The sequence below is a fragment of the Balaenoptera physalus genome, assembly GCF_965194825.1.
Source record: "Balaenoptera physalus genome assembly, chromosome: 17".
NCBI lineage: Eukaryota > Metazoa > Chordata > Mammalia > Artiodactyla > Balaenopteridae > Balaenoptera > Balaenoptera physalus.
This window is the reverse complement of record NC_138895.1, coordinates 78,506,479-78,524,096: the sequence shown is the minus strand read 5'-3', so window position 1 is coordinate 78,524,096 and position 17,618 is coordinate 78,506,479. Positions and strand designations below refer to the sequence as shown.

General features: G+C 50.8%; 1 protein-coding gene across 5 annotated transcripts in view; it reads left to right on the top strand.

Moving 5' to 3' along the window:
* ZFAT (zinc finger and AT-hook domain containing) overlaps window positions 1-17,618 on the top strand; it is a 178,968-nt gene that overhangs the window by 26,678 nt on the left and 134,672 nt on the right. For all 5 annotated transcript variants that reach the window (XM_082433776.1, XM_082433773.1, XM_082433772.1 and 2 more), the window contains 2 exons: window positions 4,081-4,257; window positions 17,271-17,522. In XM_082433776.1, coding sequence (XP_082289902.1) covers window positions 4,098-4,257; window positions 17,271-17,522 — 412 coding nt within the window. In that variant the 5' untranslated portion in view covers window positions 4,081-4,097. The remainder of the gene's footprint in view (window positions 1-4,080; window positions 4,258-17,270; window positions 17,523-17,618) is intronic.

Here is a 17,618-nt window from a genome sequence, read left to right as displayed (position 1 = left end):
GCTGTTCCTAGTGCAGGACTGCCCTGCTGGGAGCAAAACCGGCCCACCTGCTGGCCCGGCTCAGAAGGGTTCTGTGGTCCTGCTGGCCGTTGTGTAGCCGTGTTCCCTCCCAGTGCTGACCCCGGAAGGACCGAGTGGCCCATCGGAGACGTTGGGCCTGGCTCAGGTGAAGCTGGGCTCTGCCTTGGGGTCAGCCTCTCCGAACCCCAGTCCTGCCCCCGTCGTGTGGGGATGAGAGTCCTGGCTGGCCGGGAGGTGGGGGAGTGCGTAAGGTCATCTTGTGGGGTGTGGCCTGGAGCCCGTGTCTGGTGCCCGCTGGAGCCCGAGTGCCCTTCCCAGGGCCGCTTTCACAGTCCATTCAGTGCCTCCTCCTGGAAGCCTTCCGGGAACTTTAGCCGAGGATCCCTGCCTTCCCTCTTCCCACGGTGTCTGTTGTTTGCAGCACCCATCTCAGCTTGCACGTTCCTTGAACACCTTTCTGGCCAGGCTGGGGGACGCGGCCTTGAACAAGAGGCCGCCCTGCCCGAGCTGCTCAGCGCTCATCACTCGGAGCCGTGTCCTGACTCCTGTGTTTACCTGCTATCTCACTTCTCAGGAGGTCTAGCAACCTTCCTGAGTTTTAAAACTCATATAGGCTCATTGTGGAAAATCCGTAAGTGACTATAAAGAAGAGTCCAGCAGGCAGGATCTTGCTGTGTTTCCTTTCAGCCTGGCTGTCTGTTCTTCCATCCATCAGCCCGTAAACCATGTCTCTCCATTGGGAACAAAGTCATGTACATACCGAGTTGTGGTGTGTCCCACTCTGTAGAATTGAACGTTTATTCTGAGCATTTTCCGTGTCACTCAGGTTCTTTACAAATATGATTTTCGGTGGCTGCGTGGAATTTCTCTGGGGGATGTGCCCTGACGTGCCCGCTGCAGAGCACGTGGTGGCTTCTGGAACTTGACAGGCACCTCCGTGTTGAGTATCTTTGTGCACAATCCTTGTCTGCGTTTTGGATGCTCCTGAAGACTGGATCTCGAGAAGTGGAACCGCTGCTCAGAAGACACGAGCGGGCGTCTTGGAGGGCTCCTGGCCCCTTCGCTGGTGGCAGGGTGTGTTCCTGTCAGCCATTCCGAGCGCGGGCCCTGCAGTGGGGCTGCTGAGCCGGGCTCCCCGGGACCCGCTGGCTTCCGTGGTCTCAGTGCAGATGCCGGTCCCCCACGCCGTCTCCCTCGCACGCTGAACCCTCTCCTCTGTGACAGTTGTCCTTGCTCATGTGTGCTTGTCTCCGCCTGCACCTCGGGAACCCCAGGCCCAGCGCTGGACACACGGTGGGCATTCGGGAGATGTACTGATTGATGGCAGATGGCCAAGGCCAGGCGGCGCTCCGGGCTGCTCAGGCCTCCAGGCTCTGTGGGACACTGGGCAGTAGGTTAGTTACAGCTGATGCCAACACGCGGTCACATGCAGATGCAAAAGTAGTTGTATTTATTTGGTCTCCAGACAATGCCTGGTGTGCCTGGGAACTAAGGGACCCCTCACAGTAACCCTGTGGTCCCCGGAAGTGCTGCTCTGTTACGTGTCGCAGAATTCCCTTTCTCCTGAAAGCATAACGGGAATAAAGAATACGTCCTGGTCTGTAGGGAACTTGTTTCGGTAAAAGCCCTAAGATGCCGTTGTTCTGGGTGTGTCTGTTTCCCCCGTGGGCTGGTGGCCTCCTCTGTGCAGGACCTCATGCCCGACTCATCTTTGCGTCCCTGGTGCCTGCACTGGGGCCCACCCTGTGGCCGCTGCTCTGTGGATGCCGAAATGACCAAGAAAGAACTTGATACGTGATTTGGGGATTATGCTCCGCTCTGTAATGATTTTCATTTCAGACTCAGTTGGCTACAGGGATAAGCGTTTTAGCTGTAACTTGGAGGCGCTCAGCTCATGGTCTGTCGCCAAACAGAGTTCTTGTCAAAAGCAGGTGGCAGAGAGTCTGGGTGTGACTTGGGCAGATTGCTTCTCCCCCCGGTCTCAGTTTCCTCAGCTGTGGAACGGGGATGACAGACCCCCTTTTGCCTAAATCATAGAGTCGTCATAGGATCAGCAGGGTGCACGTTGCAAACGACATGGCATCTTACGAAGAAAAAAGCTGTCACTTGATCTCTTCCTGTTTTGGAAGCATTTTGGGTTCCTTAGGAATCAAGCATTTCTTGGAAAAAAATAAAATATCGATTGACGGTATTCATGAGAGATTTTCATCGACGAAGCAATGTTCTGCTTTGTTAAATTTCTATTTCATGTGCCATTTGGTGGGAAAGAATTCTCGTAGGTCATTATCTCGCCTGCTTGTTCATGGAGAAACCCTTTCTCTGAAGGCAGAGAGGGCCTCATTTCTGCAACGGGGCCTCGCGGGCTCCGTCCTCACGGTGGCAGCACCGTGTAGGTCCACTGCTTTGCTTCCTCGTCTCCTTTCTGGTCTTGCTATAAAGAGGAGGAAAATGGGGTCGGGGAGATTGGGGGAGTGGCATTCAAGAGAGATTTTTGCTTGGTTTTGTGGTAAGATGGGAGCAGTCATGGCATGCAGAGGCCAGCAGAGGGGGAAAAGTGGATGACCTGGAGAGAAAAGCAGGGTTTCGAGAACAGTGTTGTGAGGCGGTGGGAGAGGCTGGGGTTTGGAGCGCACGGGCCACGGCGTTGCCCTCTGTCCTGTGCCTTCCAGGGTAAGGGCCGGCCGAGCAGTCCTCCAGGTATAGGGGCTTGGGGTGCGTTGTCTTCAGAAAGTTTCCATGCTGGTCTGCTTTCTCTCACCTCCACGAGCTGCTAAACCGTATTCAACATTCCGCCTGCCCCGGGGTGGACCGCTCCGCATACAGCCCCCTTCTCTGCCGCTGCTGGGCCCCCTCTCCTCCCGGCAGGAGCGGCAGGTGGGCGGCTGCTCCAGGAGGCTCTGGCACCGTCTTCTGGCCGCTTCAGTGAAATGGGAAGCCGGTCGGCAGCTGGCTGTGAGCACGGGGGCGAGGGGAGAGGAAGAGGTGCGATAGACTTGGTCGCCATTGGCAGAGTCGGTGGCCTCGACGCCTTGCACGAGGCCGTGTTAACAGTCCCCGTGAGGCTGGTGGTGGTGCGTGTCGGGAGCCCGGCAGCGTGGGGTGGATTTCCAGCGGTTACAGCTGCGCCGGGCGAGAGCACAGAGTAGGTGGAGGCTTGCACTGAATCGGGGCGTGGCTTACTGAGCCTCCTGGGTTCCCGCTGCAGAGGAGACTTGTTACCTGCATGTCCTGTTCAGTGTTGCAACCGAGAGATTAGTACTACTTCAACAAGGTCATCCATCTTTACAGCATTTAGGGTCTGGAGTTGGAAATTGAACCTTCAAAGCCATCATACCAATTCTTCCTTTCAGTGTAAATGTGGAAAAACAATCTAGCTTGTTATTGGATCCTAAATTTAATATTCCTATATGTGCCTGTAATTATTTCTATTGGACTCAAAAATGAGTTGTTTTCCCCATATGTCCTCCTGCCTAGTATAATGGGATGAACGTAATGGACTGTTAATAAATATTTGCGAACGGTGGTAATGCTTTGAATAGGAATTAAATGGCTTAAAAAAGCAACAGCTTTCTATTCTTCTTGCTCTTAGTTCCTGTGCCCGCCAGTGAAAGGTGCTTGGCTCTTAGGAAATGCTGTTTTGATCATTTTTTCCTTGCACCTAATTTGAGTGAGTCTCACTAGAATACTTCAGTGTTGTCAGTGTGGTTCATTCATTTGAAGGTTGGATTAATTTTCAAGTTCCATATTCATATTTTACTTTGCTATGTGAATCCGGAATCTAGGCTCTTAAGTAGATTAGGGTAACAGGGAGGTCCATATTAGACACGGTCCAGAAGGACTGAGGTTTTGGAATATTGACAAAAGAATTTTCTGGCAACCGGGGCCACCTGCAGTTAGAAGTGAGCTGCTTGGCTGTGCAGCGTCCACTGGAAGGACACACCTGTTGGCGCCTGGCGATTGCTCAGAAGAGCAACCTTCAGTATTTTTCTTTGGCATTTGGATGTAGTCATTGTTTTGGTGAAGATGAAATAACATATTTTGCTTTTTCTTTCCTTACAGAAAACCCAGCCATCTTCATGTGTAAATGTTGTAACCTTTTCTCACCAAGTCAATCGGAACTCCTCTCCCACGTTTCTGAGAAGCACGCAGAAGAGGGGGTTAATGTGGATGAGATCATCATTCCCCTGAGGCCTCTGAGTACCCCTGAACCCACCAACCCAGGCAAAACCAGAGATGGTAAGGGGGCTGGGGTGCTGGGCGAGGGCGCCACACCCACGGTGTGCCTGAGGGCGACGATGATGCTTATTTGCGCTCAGATACTTTGATTCTCGGTTTCTGTCTGGTGGGCATAGGGTCTCATAAAAATCCAAATCTCCAACCGGAAGTCACAGTAATTTCCATTTGTAGATCTGCTCAAGTAAGATTGTGTGTTTGACTTCCCTGTACCCAGTCTCTGTAGGTGCTTCTCCAATGCCTGGTTGGTAGATGGAGGGATGGATGAATGAATGAATGAATGAATGAAATGAGTTGACACCATCCAGCAGGGCAAAAAGCACGAGCTTATTGTCCGACAAGCGTGTTTAACCCACCTCCAGCACCTGCTGCCGCATTACCTGCAGCAAATGGTGTTACTCCTCTGAGCCTCACTTTGCTCACCTGAAAAATGAAGACAAATCTGCCTGTCACAAGGGGGTCTGTGAGGATTAAGTCAAAGATATGGTGACAGCACCAAGGATGCTGCCTGGCACAGAGAAGACGAAAGGGAAGCTGTATGATAACATACGTCATGAATGAATAAGGATATATAATCTTCGAAACAGCACGGCTGGACCGCTCATGTGTACCTGGAACAGGGATTCCCAACGCAGAGCTTTGATTCGCAGAATGCTTCAGGTTCACAGTCAGAGTCGGAAGTGAGATACATCTTGTTTGCAGTGTCCAGACACTTCCCACTGAATGGCATCAGATGCAGCAGGCGGATGGATTAGAGAAACCATCCAGGCACTGTAATTAGGTCCCCGCAGACAAAGAAAATATATGGTATAGGAGGAACAGCTGAAAACCAGAGTCAGAAAAAGCCCCAAGAAAACAATTTTTATACGATGAGAGATGATGGCCAGTCTCCTGTGCAGAAGCACGATCTGTGGCGGTAAACGTCCCGTCGCAGGATTCGTTAGTCACACTAATAATCCAGTTGCTCTTTCTCGGGAGTATTTAGCCTGGCATTTCTAAAGAGGCTGGCTTATTGATCATCTGTCTGACACCGTTAACAAGGAGAGACTCCAGACACACAAGGTTTTGGTTGAGTCCCTCTGGCCATCCCCAGGGTGCTCAGAGAAACATGCCTGACAGAAGATTGAGTTGTTGAGAAGTTAGGAGAAATTCTACTTGCTACTGTTAGTGGCATAAGGTGAAAACTCTCCATTCCCGACATCTCGGCGCTCACGGGAGTTTCCTCCGTCTCCTGGCTGCTCCTCCAATTGTTGGGCTGCACCCTGCAGGCCTACAAGGCCTGTGCTTGCCCAGCTTCAAGGCCGAAGAAAGAGCCCGGAGTCAGCAACAGAGACATCAGGGGTTTAATGGGTGGGGGAGCTTACAGGTCTGAAGCAAAGTCCTGGAGGGACACCCCACCGTGTGCGGGGCACAGTGGGCAGGACATGGGGCAGTCTTTGCTCCCGGGGGAAGGGGAGGTTACCAGTTACAGGGGAATTGACATCAGGGGGGCTCATTAGTTACGAGGGAAACCAGTCGAGGGGCACGGCCCTCACCGCCCCTTTGATAAGCTGTCACTAGCTGGGGCCTGGGCAAGACGGAGGAAGGGCAGTCATGTGAGCAGGGTGTAGGTGAAGCAGGCCCTGACCGGGCAGGGGGTGGACAGAGAACAAAAGAACAGCCATCTGAGGGGCCTGACCATACCCTCCACCCCTGCGTACCCTGCACGACCCTTACAGTCTTGGTCTGCTCGTCTTCCTTGATATCCCTGGGGTCGAGTGTGTAGGGGGCACTGCAGCCAGACGCCACAGCACAGTACGGCCACCGTATCATGAGTGAGACACCTAGAACTGTACGCTCAGAGCAGTCATTTGCCGCGATGTGGGCAAAGTTTGGAGCCAAGTGCTTACAAGGCCAATGGAGAGGGAGTCAGTGGCAGCAGTGCCCTGTCACAAACCCAGAGCCACCCCATGGGGAGGCGAAGGCCTGGCTTTAAGGGGAACATTCTGGTGGCCTAGCCAGGAGTCAGCAGTCACAGGACAGGTCTGCCACCCCGTGTTATGTTGGGTGCCATTAGGGGTGGACCTATTGGGTCTTTCTAAACAAAAAGCAGTTAATCCCACTAGCTGGACTTGTGTGTCCAGAAGCCAGCCTATTCCACTCCACCCAGCATAGCCCAGGGGGGCTCATAGGCAGTCAGTTGTACAGTAACGTTTACCGATGGGGGTCCTTCTGATGTACTGGCTTGTGGGACCGGAAGATGGTGAGTCTTTCTCCCCCATGGTCAGCAGTCCCCGCATAGTCACAGCAGCCAGGTCGATTTTTCATGGAAGCCTGGAGGAGGGCGACCACGGCATCTCGCGGGACACTCAGCAACTAGACTCATTTCGCAGTGAGGCCCGTGCTGCTGTGTCCTCGGATACACTTCCTCCCTCAGGCCGGGGACGAAATGTGAGACACCTAACAGGCATGACACAGGGGAGATGGTGACAATTAAGCACAATACGAGCAGTAACCACATCTGAGATACAGTTCAGAAGACTCTTCAGTAATAGGAGAACGTGTCTAAAATCGCATATACAGTGGCCACCTAGTTTTACCTTGGATGTCTGAACCGTTCTGGCTTTCAAATGCATTCCTTTCCTCAATGGCCAAAGCAGATGTACAACTCCTGTCTGAAAGGCCACAAGACAGGCTGCTCTGGTCAGTAAAGTTTAAGTTAAACCATGTATAATCCGGAATGACTTCCCCATACTGCAGCATGTGCAGATTTTTCCATCATTTCCCCTTTTGATTGCACATCTTCCAGTAGAAAGCACTGATGATCAAAACATTTGTCCCGAGATGCTGGGGTGCTTTCTCCTACCCCAGGTTCAGATCATGTGGGTGCTACGCCTCCTTTATATTCACCTACTCATTCACATTGGGGGAAAACTAACCAGATCTCGTGAACAGGCTCAGGTATGTTAATGGGGGAAACACTTTATAGGTTATACATTTTATCACTTGTACCCAGTTGTCACACAAGCACTGTACATGTGCTTTTAGCAGCAGACTTAAAGCAACAGTGTCGTACTTCACGAGTGATTGAACTCTGTGACAGTTTCACTGGATCATTTTCTTTCAATCCAGAACATCAGGGCAAAAGTATGGCTAACACAATAACTTACATAAATACAGACCTCAATTAACAGAACTAGAATTTAACATCCACTGAAACATAATATTGTTCTCTCTAAAATTACTCTCATCTCCACCAAACTCAGCCAATCAAAATTAATTTGTTGGCAAAATAAGTCTGGTCAGTTGACCACATAGGCTCCTCCAAACTGGCTGAGGGGGAATTCCTCAGGAGTCTCAGACTGAATTCCCAAAAGGCCTCTCAGGGCCAGGAAAACCATGCCAAAGGCCTGCCATCAGGCTCTGCCTCGGTGGACCTCTCGGTCCCCAAAACACTGAGATTCCGGCACATGCCAGGAGACGGTCTTCCCCATTCATCTGATAAGGCTGCTCAGAACCCTAGAGTTCCCAGTTTCTGGAGGGACCAGGCAGAGAGAAAAGAAGAATGTTTCGATTCTACCCACAGGTGTAATTTACCCAGTTGCTGTTAAGTCATAACCAACTTGAGGGGAAGGGTTTCCCTCTATCTGGAAAACAGATCAAACCAGGAACATTCCAGACAAAACCCATAAAAATTATAACCATATTGACCAGTTCACTCAGTAACCAATCTTTCTGTTAACTTTTAATGAAGCCATCAAGTTTTCCATTAGGATTCTTTAATTTCTTACCCAGTTCAGCAGTATATTCTGAAGTTTATCAGAGACCTGTTACTGTCAAAATGTCCTTAACTGTGAATCTTCTTGAAGATGAAGCACTTTTGCAAAAGCATCAGAGTAAAACAATAACTGTCTATAAAAGACAAAAGACTTAAAAAAGTCATGGTTAAACACCTGATTACAATGTAATCGATAAACTTGGTTACAATAACTAGAATTATGACTGATTATAATTTTATCCCTTGAAAACCATAACCTCTGGCAAAAACCAAGAAGCAAGTCATTCTGCATTTCCTGATTGGAAAATTTAATGCTTTAGTCTTCCTCTCCCAAGCAGGCATAGGTAGATAAACTTAGACCCACCCAGCAATTAATGTTCTAATATTTTATCCTATTTGAAATGACCCATGAATTTTCTTCTTTTAACTTAGTTTCAAGTTCCCGAAATCTGGAGAGACTATTTTAGATAGACATTCCCCTAACATAATTATTTCTATAGAGTTTACCTAGAGGCTCTTTTTTCTCCTTTACTCTTAGAGATCACAAAAGATTAAAGTTCCCGGGAGCCTAGGTAGATCATTTACTTCTCAAAGGCACAAGAGAAATACCAGTTCCTTCTAGAGAGCTACTAGCTTAACCAATTACAAAAGGCTCACTTAGATACAGTAGCAGAGCCGTTAGAGGGCACTGCTCTCCAGATCTCTCGGCAGCCCTCACTCAGCAAGGACAGCCGCCCTGGGATTTCCCCGCAATTTTGGGGCCCACGAGTTAGTGGACAGCCGCCCCGAGATTGCGCCCGCAGCTTTCGGGCCCCGCATGCTAGTGGACGGCCTCCGCAGCTCTCCATTCCCGACATCTCGGCGCTCGCGGGAGTCTCCTCCGTCTCCCGGCTGCTCCTCCAGGTGTTGGGCTGAACCCTGCAGGCCTGCAAGGCCTGTGCTTGCCCAGCTTCAAGGCCGAAGAAAGAGCCCAGAGTCAGCAACAGAGACATCAGGGGTTTAATGGGTGGGGGAGCTTACAGGTCTGAAGCAAAGTCCTGGAGGGACACCCCACCATGTGCGGGGCGTGGAGGGCAGGACGTGTTGGTAGCCTTGGTCCTGGGGTGGGGGGAAGGGGAGATTACCAGTTACAGGGGAATTGATGTCAGCTGGGCTCATTAGTTACCAGGGAAACCAGTCGAGGGGCACGCCCCTCACCGCCCCTTTGATAAACTATCACTAGCTGGGGCCTGGGTCAAGTACACAGGAAGATCAGTCAGGTGAGTAGGGTGCAGGTGAAGCAGCCCTGGTCGGGCAGGGGATGGACAGAGAGCAAGAGTGCAGCCATCTTGAGCGGCCTGACCATGCAGTGTTCTTGTGGTACTCTTGGTATGATCAAATTCTTACCTTTGAACTTCTTTTAAAAGTTATTTTCCTTTATTAACTAATTTACTTTTCACTTAAATTCTTCTTGAATACATTTTCTCTTTGTGTGTGTGTGTGTGTGTGTGTACTGGAAGATTAGTTGCCTGTGTAATTTAATTTTAAAAAGTATTTCTTAAGACTTTAATTAGACTTAGACTGTTAATATGAGAAAATTTCTTCAAAAGTCTTTCATTAAGAACCCCAAGTCCTTCCTCTCCTCTTTGTCCAAGCCCATAAAATTTGAAACTTCCAGAATCTTAGTTTCTCTCTAATGATTTCCATTCAGGTTTAACCTTCACAATTCATTTTAAGTTGAGAGATGCTTGAAATGGTTTAATTAAACCTTTACCTGAGTAGTAATTGATTTATTATTTTGGTCTCCCTTTATAACATGAAGGTTCCTAAATCCTCTGGTTTATTTTATAGCCTTTTAATCTCTTTTGCTCGTGTTGGAAAAGGTCTGCAGAAGAGCCTTTTATTTTTCTCCCTTCTTGCTAATCAAATCTCTGGCTCTGGTCCGAGAAAAAAATTCCCTAATGGACTAAGTTCATTCTCCCTCTTGTATGTAGGTATGAGTGTGTAAAAGAGAATGTGTGCGTGTGAGTGTGTGACTGTATGAGTGTGTGTTAGTGATTGGTGAATGGGTGTGTGATGGGTGTGTGCATGCGTGGTGTGTGTGTGTGATGGGTGAGTGTGCACTGGGTGAGTGCATGTGCACTGGGTGAGTGCGTGTGCACTGGGTGAGTGCATGTGCGCTGGGTGAGTGTGTGTGGTGGGTGAGTGTGTGTGTGATGGGTGAATGTGTGTGCGCACACTTGTTCATCCTGATGGAGGCGGGGACACTGGGCTTACCTGAGCAGGAATTTACCTGGGTCTGCTGAGAGCCGGGTTTTGGTTCTTCCATCATCTTCCCCTTTCATACTTTTAATAGGAACTCTTCTTTTCTCCTTCTTCTCTCTTCCTTCTCTCCCGTTCCCCTTCCCTCCTTCTTAATTTATTCCTTAATTGCACCTGCTGTATGCCTGGGTGCTGTGCTAGGTGCTGGGAGCACAGAGCAGGCCCAGGCACTGTTCCTGCTGGTTCTGCCTCCTGGCTGGTGGGTGGCATTTGGACAAAGAGGCGGTTTCAGTGCAGTGGGGAAGGTGTTTCTCTGGGATTAGGTTTGGGGTGCTAAAGAGGCGGGACACGTGGTCTAGTTGGAGGGTGAAAGGAGGCTTCCCAAGGGGGGCTGGCGTCTAAATTTAAATCTCTGTGTTGTCTCTTCTGGGCACTTGCCACGAATAAAGTCACTCTGAGTGTGTAGGCATCTTGGACTCGCTGTCCCAGGAGCCGCTGCACCCCAAGCCCTCTCGTCTGCTCTGGCAGGCAGCCTGGGGGCAGCGGCCTCCGATGGACTCAGGTTTCAGTGCTGGGGCTTTCATGGGATGCCGCGGCTGCGCTGGCACACCTGCTGCTTTTGTGGGGATTACAAAAAGGTGCCTCCATCCTGGGCCGATGAGTTAGTCACGGGCGTTCTTTCTGGGTGAACAGGGATAGAGTGTGCTCAGGGCTGATGCAGGCGGTGCAGGGCGCTCCGCCTGCTGGTGGAGCCTGGCCTGGGACAGGGACAGGCCCCCGCCTGCCCTCTGTGGCCCTCACGCAGGGGTCAGCCTGCACCACAGCCGTGGAGGGGCTGCTGGTGGCTTAGGCAAGTGGCTTTTGTTATCTGTTAAAGGGAGATAAGATATTAGCCTTTTTAAAAACGGATCCTGAGACAAATGCATGTTAGTACCTAACATCTTAGAACCTGGTGTGTGCACGTTGCCCTTCTAGCCCTCCCACCCGCTGTGTATCCATCTGCTGTTCAGGTTGGGAGTCGGGTCACACTGAAGCTTGTGGCTGGGTGAACTATCATCGTTTTCCTGCAGAACTCAGAGTAGAGGGCAAAATGTGCTATTTCTGTGCTCCGATATTAACCTAACTGGCGTGGATGGCAGGTTCACGGACTGAGGCAAACAGATCTGGGTTCAAATCCTAGCTCGGCTACTTCTGGGTCTTGGGGCAGATTGATTCATTTTCTTTTTTTTTTTTCAGTTTTTTTAGAAAAATTAATTTATTTTTGGCTGCATTAGGTCTTCGTTGCTGCGCGCGGGCTTTCTCTAGTTGCAGCGAGCGGGGGCTACTCTTCGTTGCGGTGCGTGGGCTTCTCATTGCAGTGGCTTCTCTTGTTGCGGAACATGGGCTCTAGGTGCGCGGGCTCAGTCATTGTGGCACGCGGCTCAGTAGTTGTGGCTCGCAGGCTCTAGAGCACAGGCTCAGTAGTTGTGGTACACGGGCTTAGTTGCTCCGCGGCATGTGGGATCTTCCTGGACCAGGGCTTGAACCCACGTCCCCTGCATTGGCAGGTGGATTCTTAACCACTGCGCCACCAGGGAAGTCCTGATTAATTTTCTTAAGCCTCAGTGTCCTCTGTAGAATGGGAAATCCTCAGGGATTTGCTGGGGCAATGCATGTGAAGGGCTTAGCACATGCCTGAGATGTATGTGCCTAGTGATTATTAATTGTTGCTGTTATTTATGTGGCATTTCCACATTATTGCTGCTAAAACCACAGGGAGCAGTCTTGGGGTGCCCTCTGCCTCCCTGGAGCCTTGCATTATAGGACAGGCTGCAGCCTGTCCTGTAAAGGGGTGCTGCGTTCCTGTAAACCTAAATGCCCCTAAAAGCCCCACGGTCCCTTGTTTCTGACATCATTCACTGTCTCTCTGTTGCTGCCTGGGCTCCTGGGCACTAAATGTCAGGGAGGCTGACTGCCAGGGCCTGGCAGTGTTAGTGGTTCAGGATATTCCTAAATTCTCGAGTTGGTGTGACTGGAGGTTGAGCTGCAAAGTGGGAGTTGGAAGGCTGGCTTTATCCTTGGTCTTAGGCAGAGTGGAATTTATACACTTCTAATTCTATATTGGCTTTCTCGGTGTGTGAGATGTTTTAAAATGAAGAAATAGAGGAAAAAGTGCCTTAATGAACAAGAATGGGTGTACGTCAAGGAATCACACGATCTAACAGTGGACGGACTGGGAAGGTAATAGTGTCTTCAGAGAGACAGTCCAAGTCAGAATACTCATGCCTGTAGCCATAATAATAAGCAGTCGCCATATAACGATCACCTGCTAAGTGCTGTGCTCAGCATTTTAATGGACTGCTTTTTATTAATAGTGACTCTATAAAATAGAGGCAGTTTTGTGTTTATTTTTCATGTTAGAAACTGAGGCTGGCGGGGATTTGAACTTAGGTCTGCCTGACTCCCAGCTGCTGTTCTCTGCAGTGCACCTCTTGGCTCCACTACCATGTCCAGAACTGATCCGAGGGCCACAAGACTCAGCAGAAAGATCTGGGCGGCGAAGAAGGAACCCAGATCCTGGGTCTGCCAGCTCAGTGGAAGGTTCTGGAAAATGTGCCAAGTCCCTTCAACCTTTGGGTCGGTCCTTCATTTCTTTTCCTATTGAGGAGTTAGATTTGCTACATTCATCTCTGAAGGTTTTTATGAGGATAAAATGTGATAATAGCTGGGAAAGTGCCTCACAAACTTGAGTGATGTACAAATAAAGGGCTTATGTTATTAGATTTTTGATAATGTTGAGGTTTTTTTCATAATGCTCATGTCGTCTTTTGATTAAATTTAAAAACCTTGGGCTGATTCTTTCCATCCCTTGCTAGGTCGGGCCTTGGATCTACAAGGATAATTTTCTGCCTGTGAGGAAGTTGTCCCCAGTAATGGATTTGGGACAGGGTCCAGATGCACCGTGGCTTGCCCCTTTCTTCCTGTTGGAAACTTGGGACCTAGGAAATGCTTTGTTTTCGAAATGCATCTTTTCCTATTATTAAGCGGCTGATCAATGTGTATTTCTGTATTAAGTATCTATTACGTCTCCAGCTCTGCCCGAGATCCTGTGGGACCTCAGGGTGTATGATGGAAGGTGGGGGGAGAGAAACACAGTCAGGAAATGGTGTGGGTGAGCTTGCACACGTGTGTGCCTTACACGCAACTGCGAGACCAGCCAGGGGCGGCCGAGCTGCCTCACAGAGGAGGTACTGAGATGTGAACTGGGCCTGGAGTTAGGGTCTGCCCTGGAGTTAGGGTTCTGATTGGGGTGCAGGAGGGCGAACAGCACAGGGAGTAAAAAAGAGGCAGGTGTTCCCTCTGCATATTTAGGGAGGCCTAGAACACTGCCCTGAGTGGTTGAGAGAGCGAGCGAGCACGCGTGCGCGTGTGTGTGCTTCTGTGTGTTTGTGCATGCGTGTGCACATGTGTAGGGTGAACTGTGTGATAAAGGGCCTGGAAAGCCAGGTCTCAGCGTCGTGGGGCAAAGTCCTCAAGAACAATGGAAAGTTCTAGAGCAAGTGAGTGGCAGTGAGACAAGGGGTGGAGGCTGAGAGAGACCAGAGCAGAAAGCTGGACTCTGAGATGGCGTGCAGGGGTCTAGGTGAGCAGAGAGGGGGTGTACGGGCAGATGTCTTCAGGACAAAATCCACAGAGCTCAGTGACGCCTGAGGAGAGGAATTTAGGGAGCAGGAACAGGAACTGAAATTTCCTCCATTCAGATGCCATTAAAATGTGTCGATTTAGAGGCGACAGGATTTTCCTCGCCCAGTTCTAGGATTCTCCGCTCTTCTGTACCGTGGGGGTAGTTGACAGCAGCAACTCTTTTTCGGTGCTTAAATGATTCCAAGTTCATTTATGAGTCTTTCATTTTTAGCTTGAGGTCTTGAGGGTCTGAATTATGGATGCAGCAAGATGTAAGATTAGTTTTGTCACCGTCGTGTTAGAGGTTTTCCAGAGCTTTCAGGGCTGATTTTACGTTTCTTCCTTGACAGCATATTGCACCCTGCTTGTTGGGGTGCAGTCACCACGATTTATGGGGTGCCCACTGGGCGGGACACCGGGTCACGTGCTGGGGGATAAAAAGCCATCGGGACGGGACTCAGTCTTCAGGGGGTCCTGCCTGTGGGGAGACACACGCACGACTCTTGGGTCCGGCCGGCCGTGCTGCACTCCCGCTGTGCGGGGAGAGGGGTCGCACCCGTGGGCACCGCGGCTGCCGCCTGCTCTGGGCATCCCCGGGGAGAGGGCGCTGGGTACGCTGCCGCCATGAACGCCGAATCTGAACCTGAGGTGAAGGGCACGGTTTCTGCAAGACTTCTGCGTCTGCCCAGGATTGCTGACACCAGCCACAAACTTGGGGGTTCCGAGGGCCACCCACACTTCTGCAGCTAGGTACAAGCTTGAGGCACCCAAAGGACTCCCTCAGGTTGGATAATTTTCTAGAACAACACAGAACTCAGGAAAGCACTGTACTTGTGATGACAGTTCTAAACAAAAAGGGTACAGGTCAGAACGAGCCAAAGGGGGAGATGCCTGGGTGAGGTCAGGACCGGGGGGGTTCCAGACAAGGGGCTTTCGGTCCCCCTCCTACACCCATGATGTCCTGGACGCCGCTGCCTTCTTCTGGCTACATTACATGACGGGACTCAAGAGTATTTCCAACCAGGGACGCTCACCCGAGCCTTTGGTGTCCGGAGATGTTTGGGGCTCGATGATACACTACTCACGTGGCTGGCCCCCAGTCTCCAGCTTCTCCGGCGGGTCAGACTAATACCTCTCTTCTCCAGTTCATCCAGAGGTCAGGACTGACCTGACCTGTTGCAGAGCCCCTGAAACAAATCACAGCGTTAGTCCTGTGGCTAAAACCCCGGTGCACGTGGGCACTGCTGTCAGGCAGGGCCTTCCAGGGGCCTAGAGGTCACCCCCAGTGGCTGAGGGCAGAGGCCAGACCTCTCTGCGGGTAAAGCCCCTTCTTCACTACCCAGCTGCATCCTCAGGACATTTCAGAGGAGGACCTTTGTCTGTATGGCGGGGTGCGGAGTCTGGCATCGGGGTTGGGCTGGACCACGGTCTCCTACAAACTGTTAAGCAGCACGTTTCTGCAGCTCAGCGGATGTGACATGAGGTGGGCGTTTTGTAGCCTCTTTGCGAATTCCGTCCTCTATTACCTGCTGCTTCAGTAGGTCGCTGCTGTAAAGAATAATAAGGAGGAGAGTTTTCATGACTTGGAGGTGAAGAGTTTGTCCTTACTCTGCACCTCGCTCTCCTCACCTCCCCCTCCAGCCCCCCTTCCGCACCGGTTGGGCCTCGTGTCCACACAGCCGTCGTTCTCCTTGGTAAAATCTCAGTGTGGGCAGAGGGGTCCAAGGGGCTTGTGCCCTTGCTCATTTGTTCTGGTCTCTTCGTTTGCTCTCTTGTTGTTTAGTACTTTTTTCTCCCCTGTTCCTGACCACCCCCGTCCCCGTCTCTGACATGCCCGGTGAGATAGAGGGAAGGCAGTGATTGTGTGTTGGGCTGGGCTGCCCTGGCCACGGAAGGCCCTGGTTCGGAGCTCTAGGTCAAGGGGGAGCCGCCCTTGGCACTGCAGCTCAGTGGAAACTCTGCTCCCCAGGGAGCTCCCCTCTCTCAGCGCCTCCCCCATGCTGGTGCCTGGTCCCTCTGAGCTCTTGGGGACCCCACGTCAGAGCAGCCTTCTCTGTCCAGAGCCCTCATTGTCACGCTGCTCTTTCCCTGCAGACTTGGCTCCAGAACCTTCCTGCCCTCCTCTCCCGCCCCATGGCTTTCCTGTCTGATTTGGGAGCACAAGTGACCCACTTAAAGAGTCCTCACGGCGGTAGCAGTGGGCACTGTGGCTGACGTTTCCTGGGCAGAACCGTAGCCTTGGGGAGAGCAGGAGGGACCTTGAACGGATCATAATTCCGCAGATGACATTCCCTCAAGATGGTGCTAGAACCTAGGACCCTTCCTCTGCCCTGATATTCAGATGCAAAGAGGGCTGCTGACATGCCGTGCCTTAGCCAGACAGGTGGCTCTCCAAAGATGGCCCGGCGGCCAGGCTGTGCTGGCCCCCTGCTTGGCCTCCTCTGGGTACCCCTCAAGTCACATCACCTAAGACACAGCACTCCACCTTCACACAACGGCACGATGCCCCCTGACCCCACTCACCCATCTTAATTCCCACCTTCCCTTGGAGACAAGTGCCTTAACAGTGAATGCTAATTAAGAAGAAATAAAAGATGAAAAATGATTTGAAACTTACTCTAAAGCAGCTCTGATCATGACATTTAAATCATTTGGTTTCTAGGAAACTTGAAAAATATTGTCTTTAGTCCTATAATTGGTGGCTTTAGATTGTAATTATTTTTTCTCTTTTTCATCAGAACAATTTGCATCTAATAATTATGATGCCTTGAAATAGTCTGAATAGCTGTGTAACTCATTAAGAGCATGAAAAGCCAAGCAGCCTTTGAGAACGCTTTGCAAAGAAGTCCTTAGCAAGTTTCTGAGAACTGGATTTCAGTGGAAATGGTGGTTCATAAGGAGCCTGGTTTGTGAACTGGGGGCTGATGGTCACAACTTAAAATCCTCCCCGGGACTTCCCTGGCGGTCCAGTGGTTAGGACTCCACACTTCCACTGCAGGGGCCATAGGTTTGATCCCTGGTCGGGGAGCTAAGATCCCACAGGCTGCTCAGCCAAAACAAACACAAAAACAAAAACAAAAACATCCTGCCCACCTTACAGAAGAAGCACGTGCAAAGGTTCTGATAAAGTGATATTCTTAAATCACATTATTACAAAATTGATTATACAATAGCATAGAGGTGCAGAGATATTAGCACTAATGATTGTTTGCAGCTGTTCATTTCTGGAACTGCTTCAGACTTTCCTTTTTTAACAAAACGTGGAACCAAACATATTTCCACACTTGGAAATTGAGTGCATGCCCTGCACTGTCGCCTCCTGTGACTACATGGTGCCTTCTTTCTTCCTTCATAGAGTTTTCGGTCATGAAGAGGAAGAGAGGCAGGCCAAAGGGGTCCACGAAGAAGGCCAGCCCTGAAGAGGAACTGGCGGAAAACAACGTTATTCCCGGCGGGGACAGCCCGCGGGCCCCGGAGGGAGGGGGCAGCTCGGCTCCCAGCAGCCTGGAGTGCAGCAAGTGCTGCCGGAAGTTCTCCAACCCACGCCAGCTGAGGAAGCATATCTGCATCATCGTGCTGAACCTGGGCGAGGAGGAGGGAGAGGCAGGTAAGTGCTGCCCGAGGGCCGACCGCGTCACTTTCTGATAACTCACACGGATGTAACTACTCACATCTGTTTTTACTGGTTCACTTGTTACTTGGA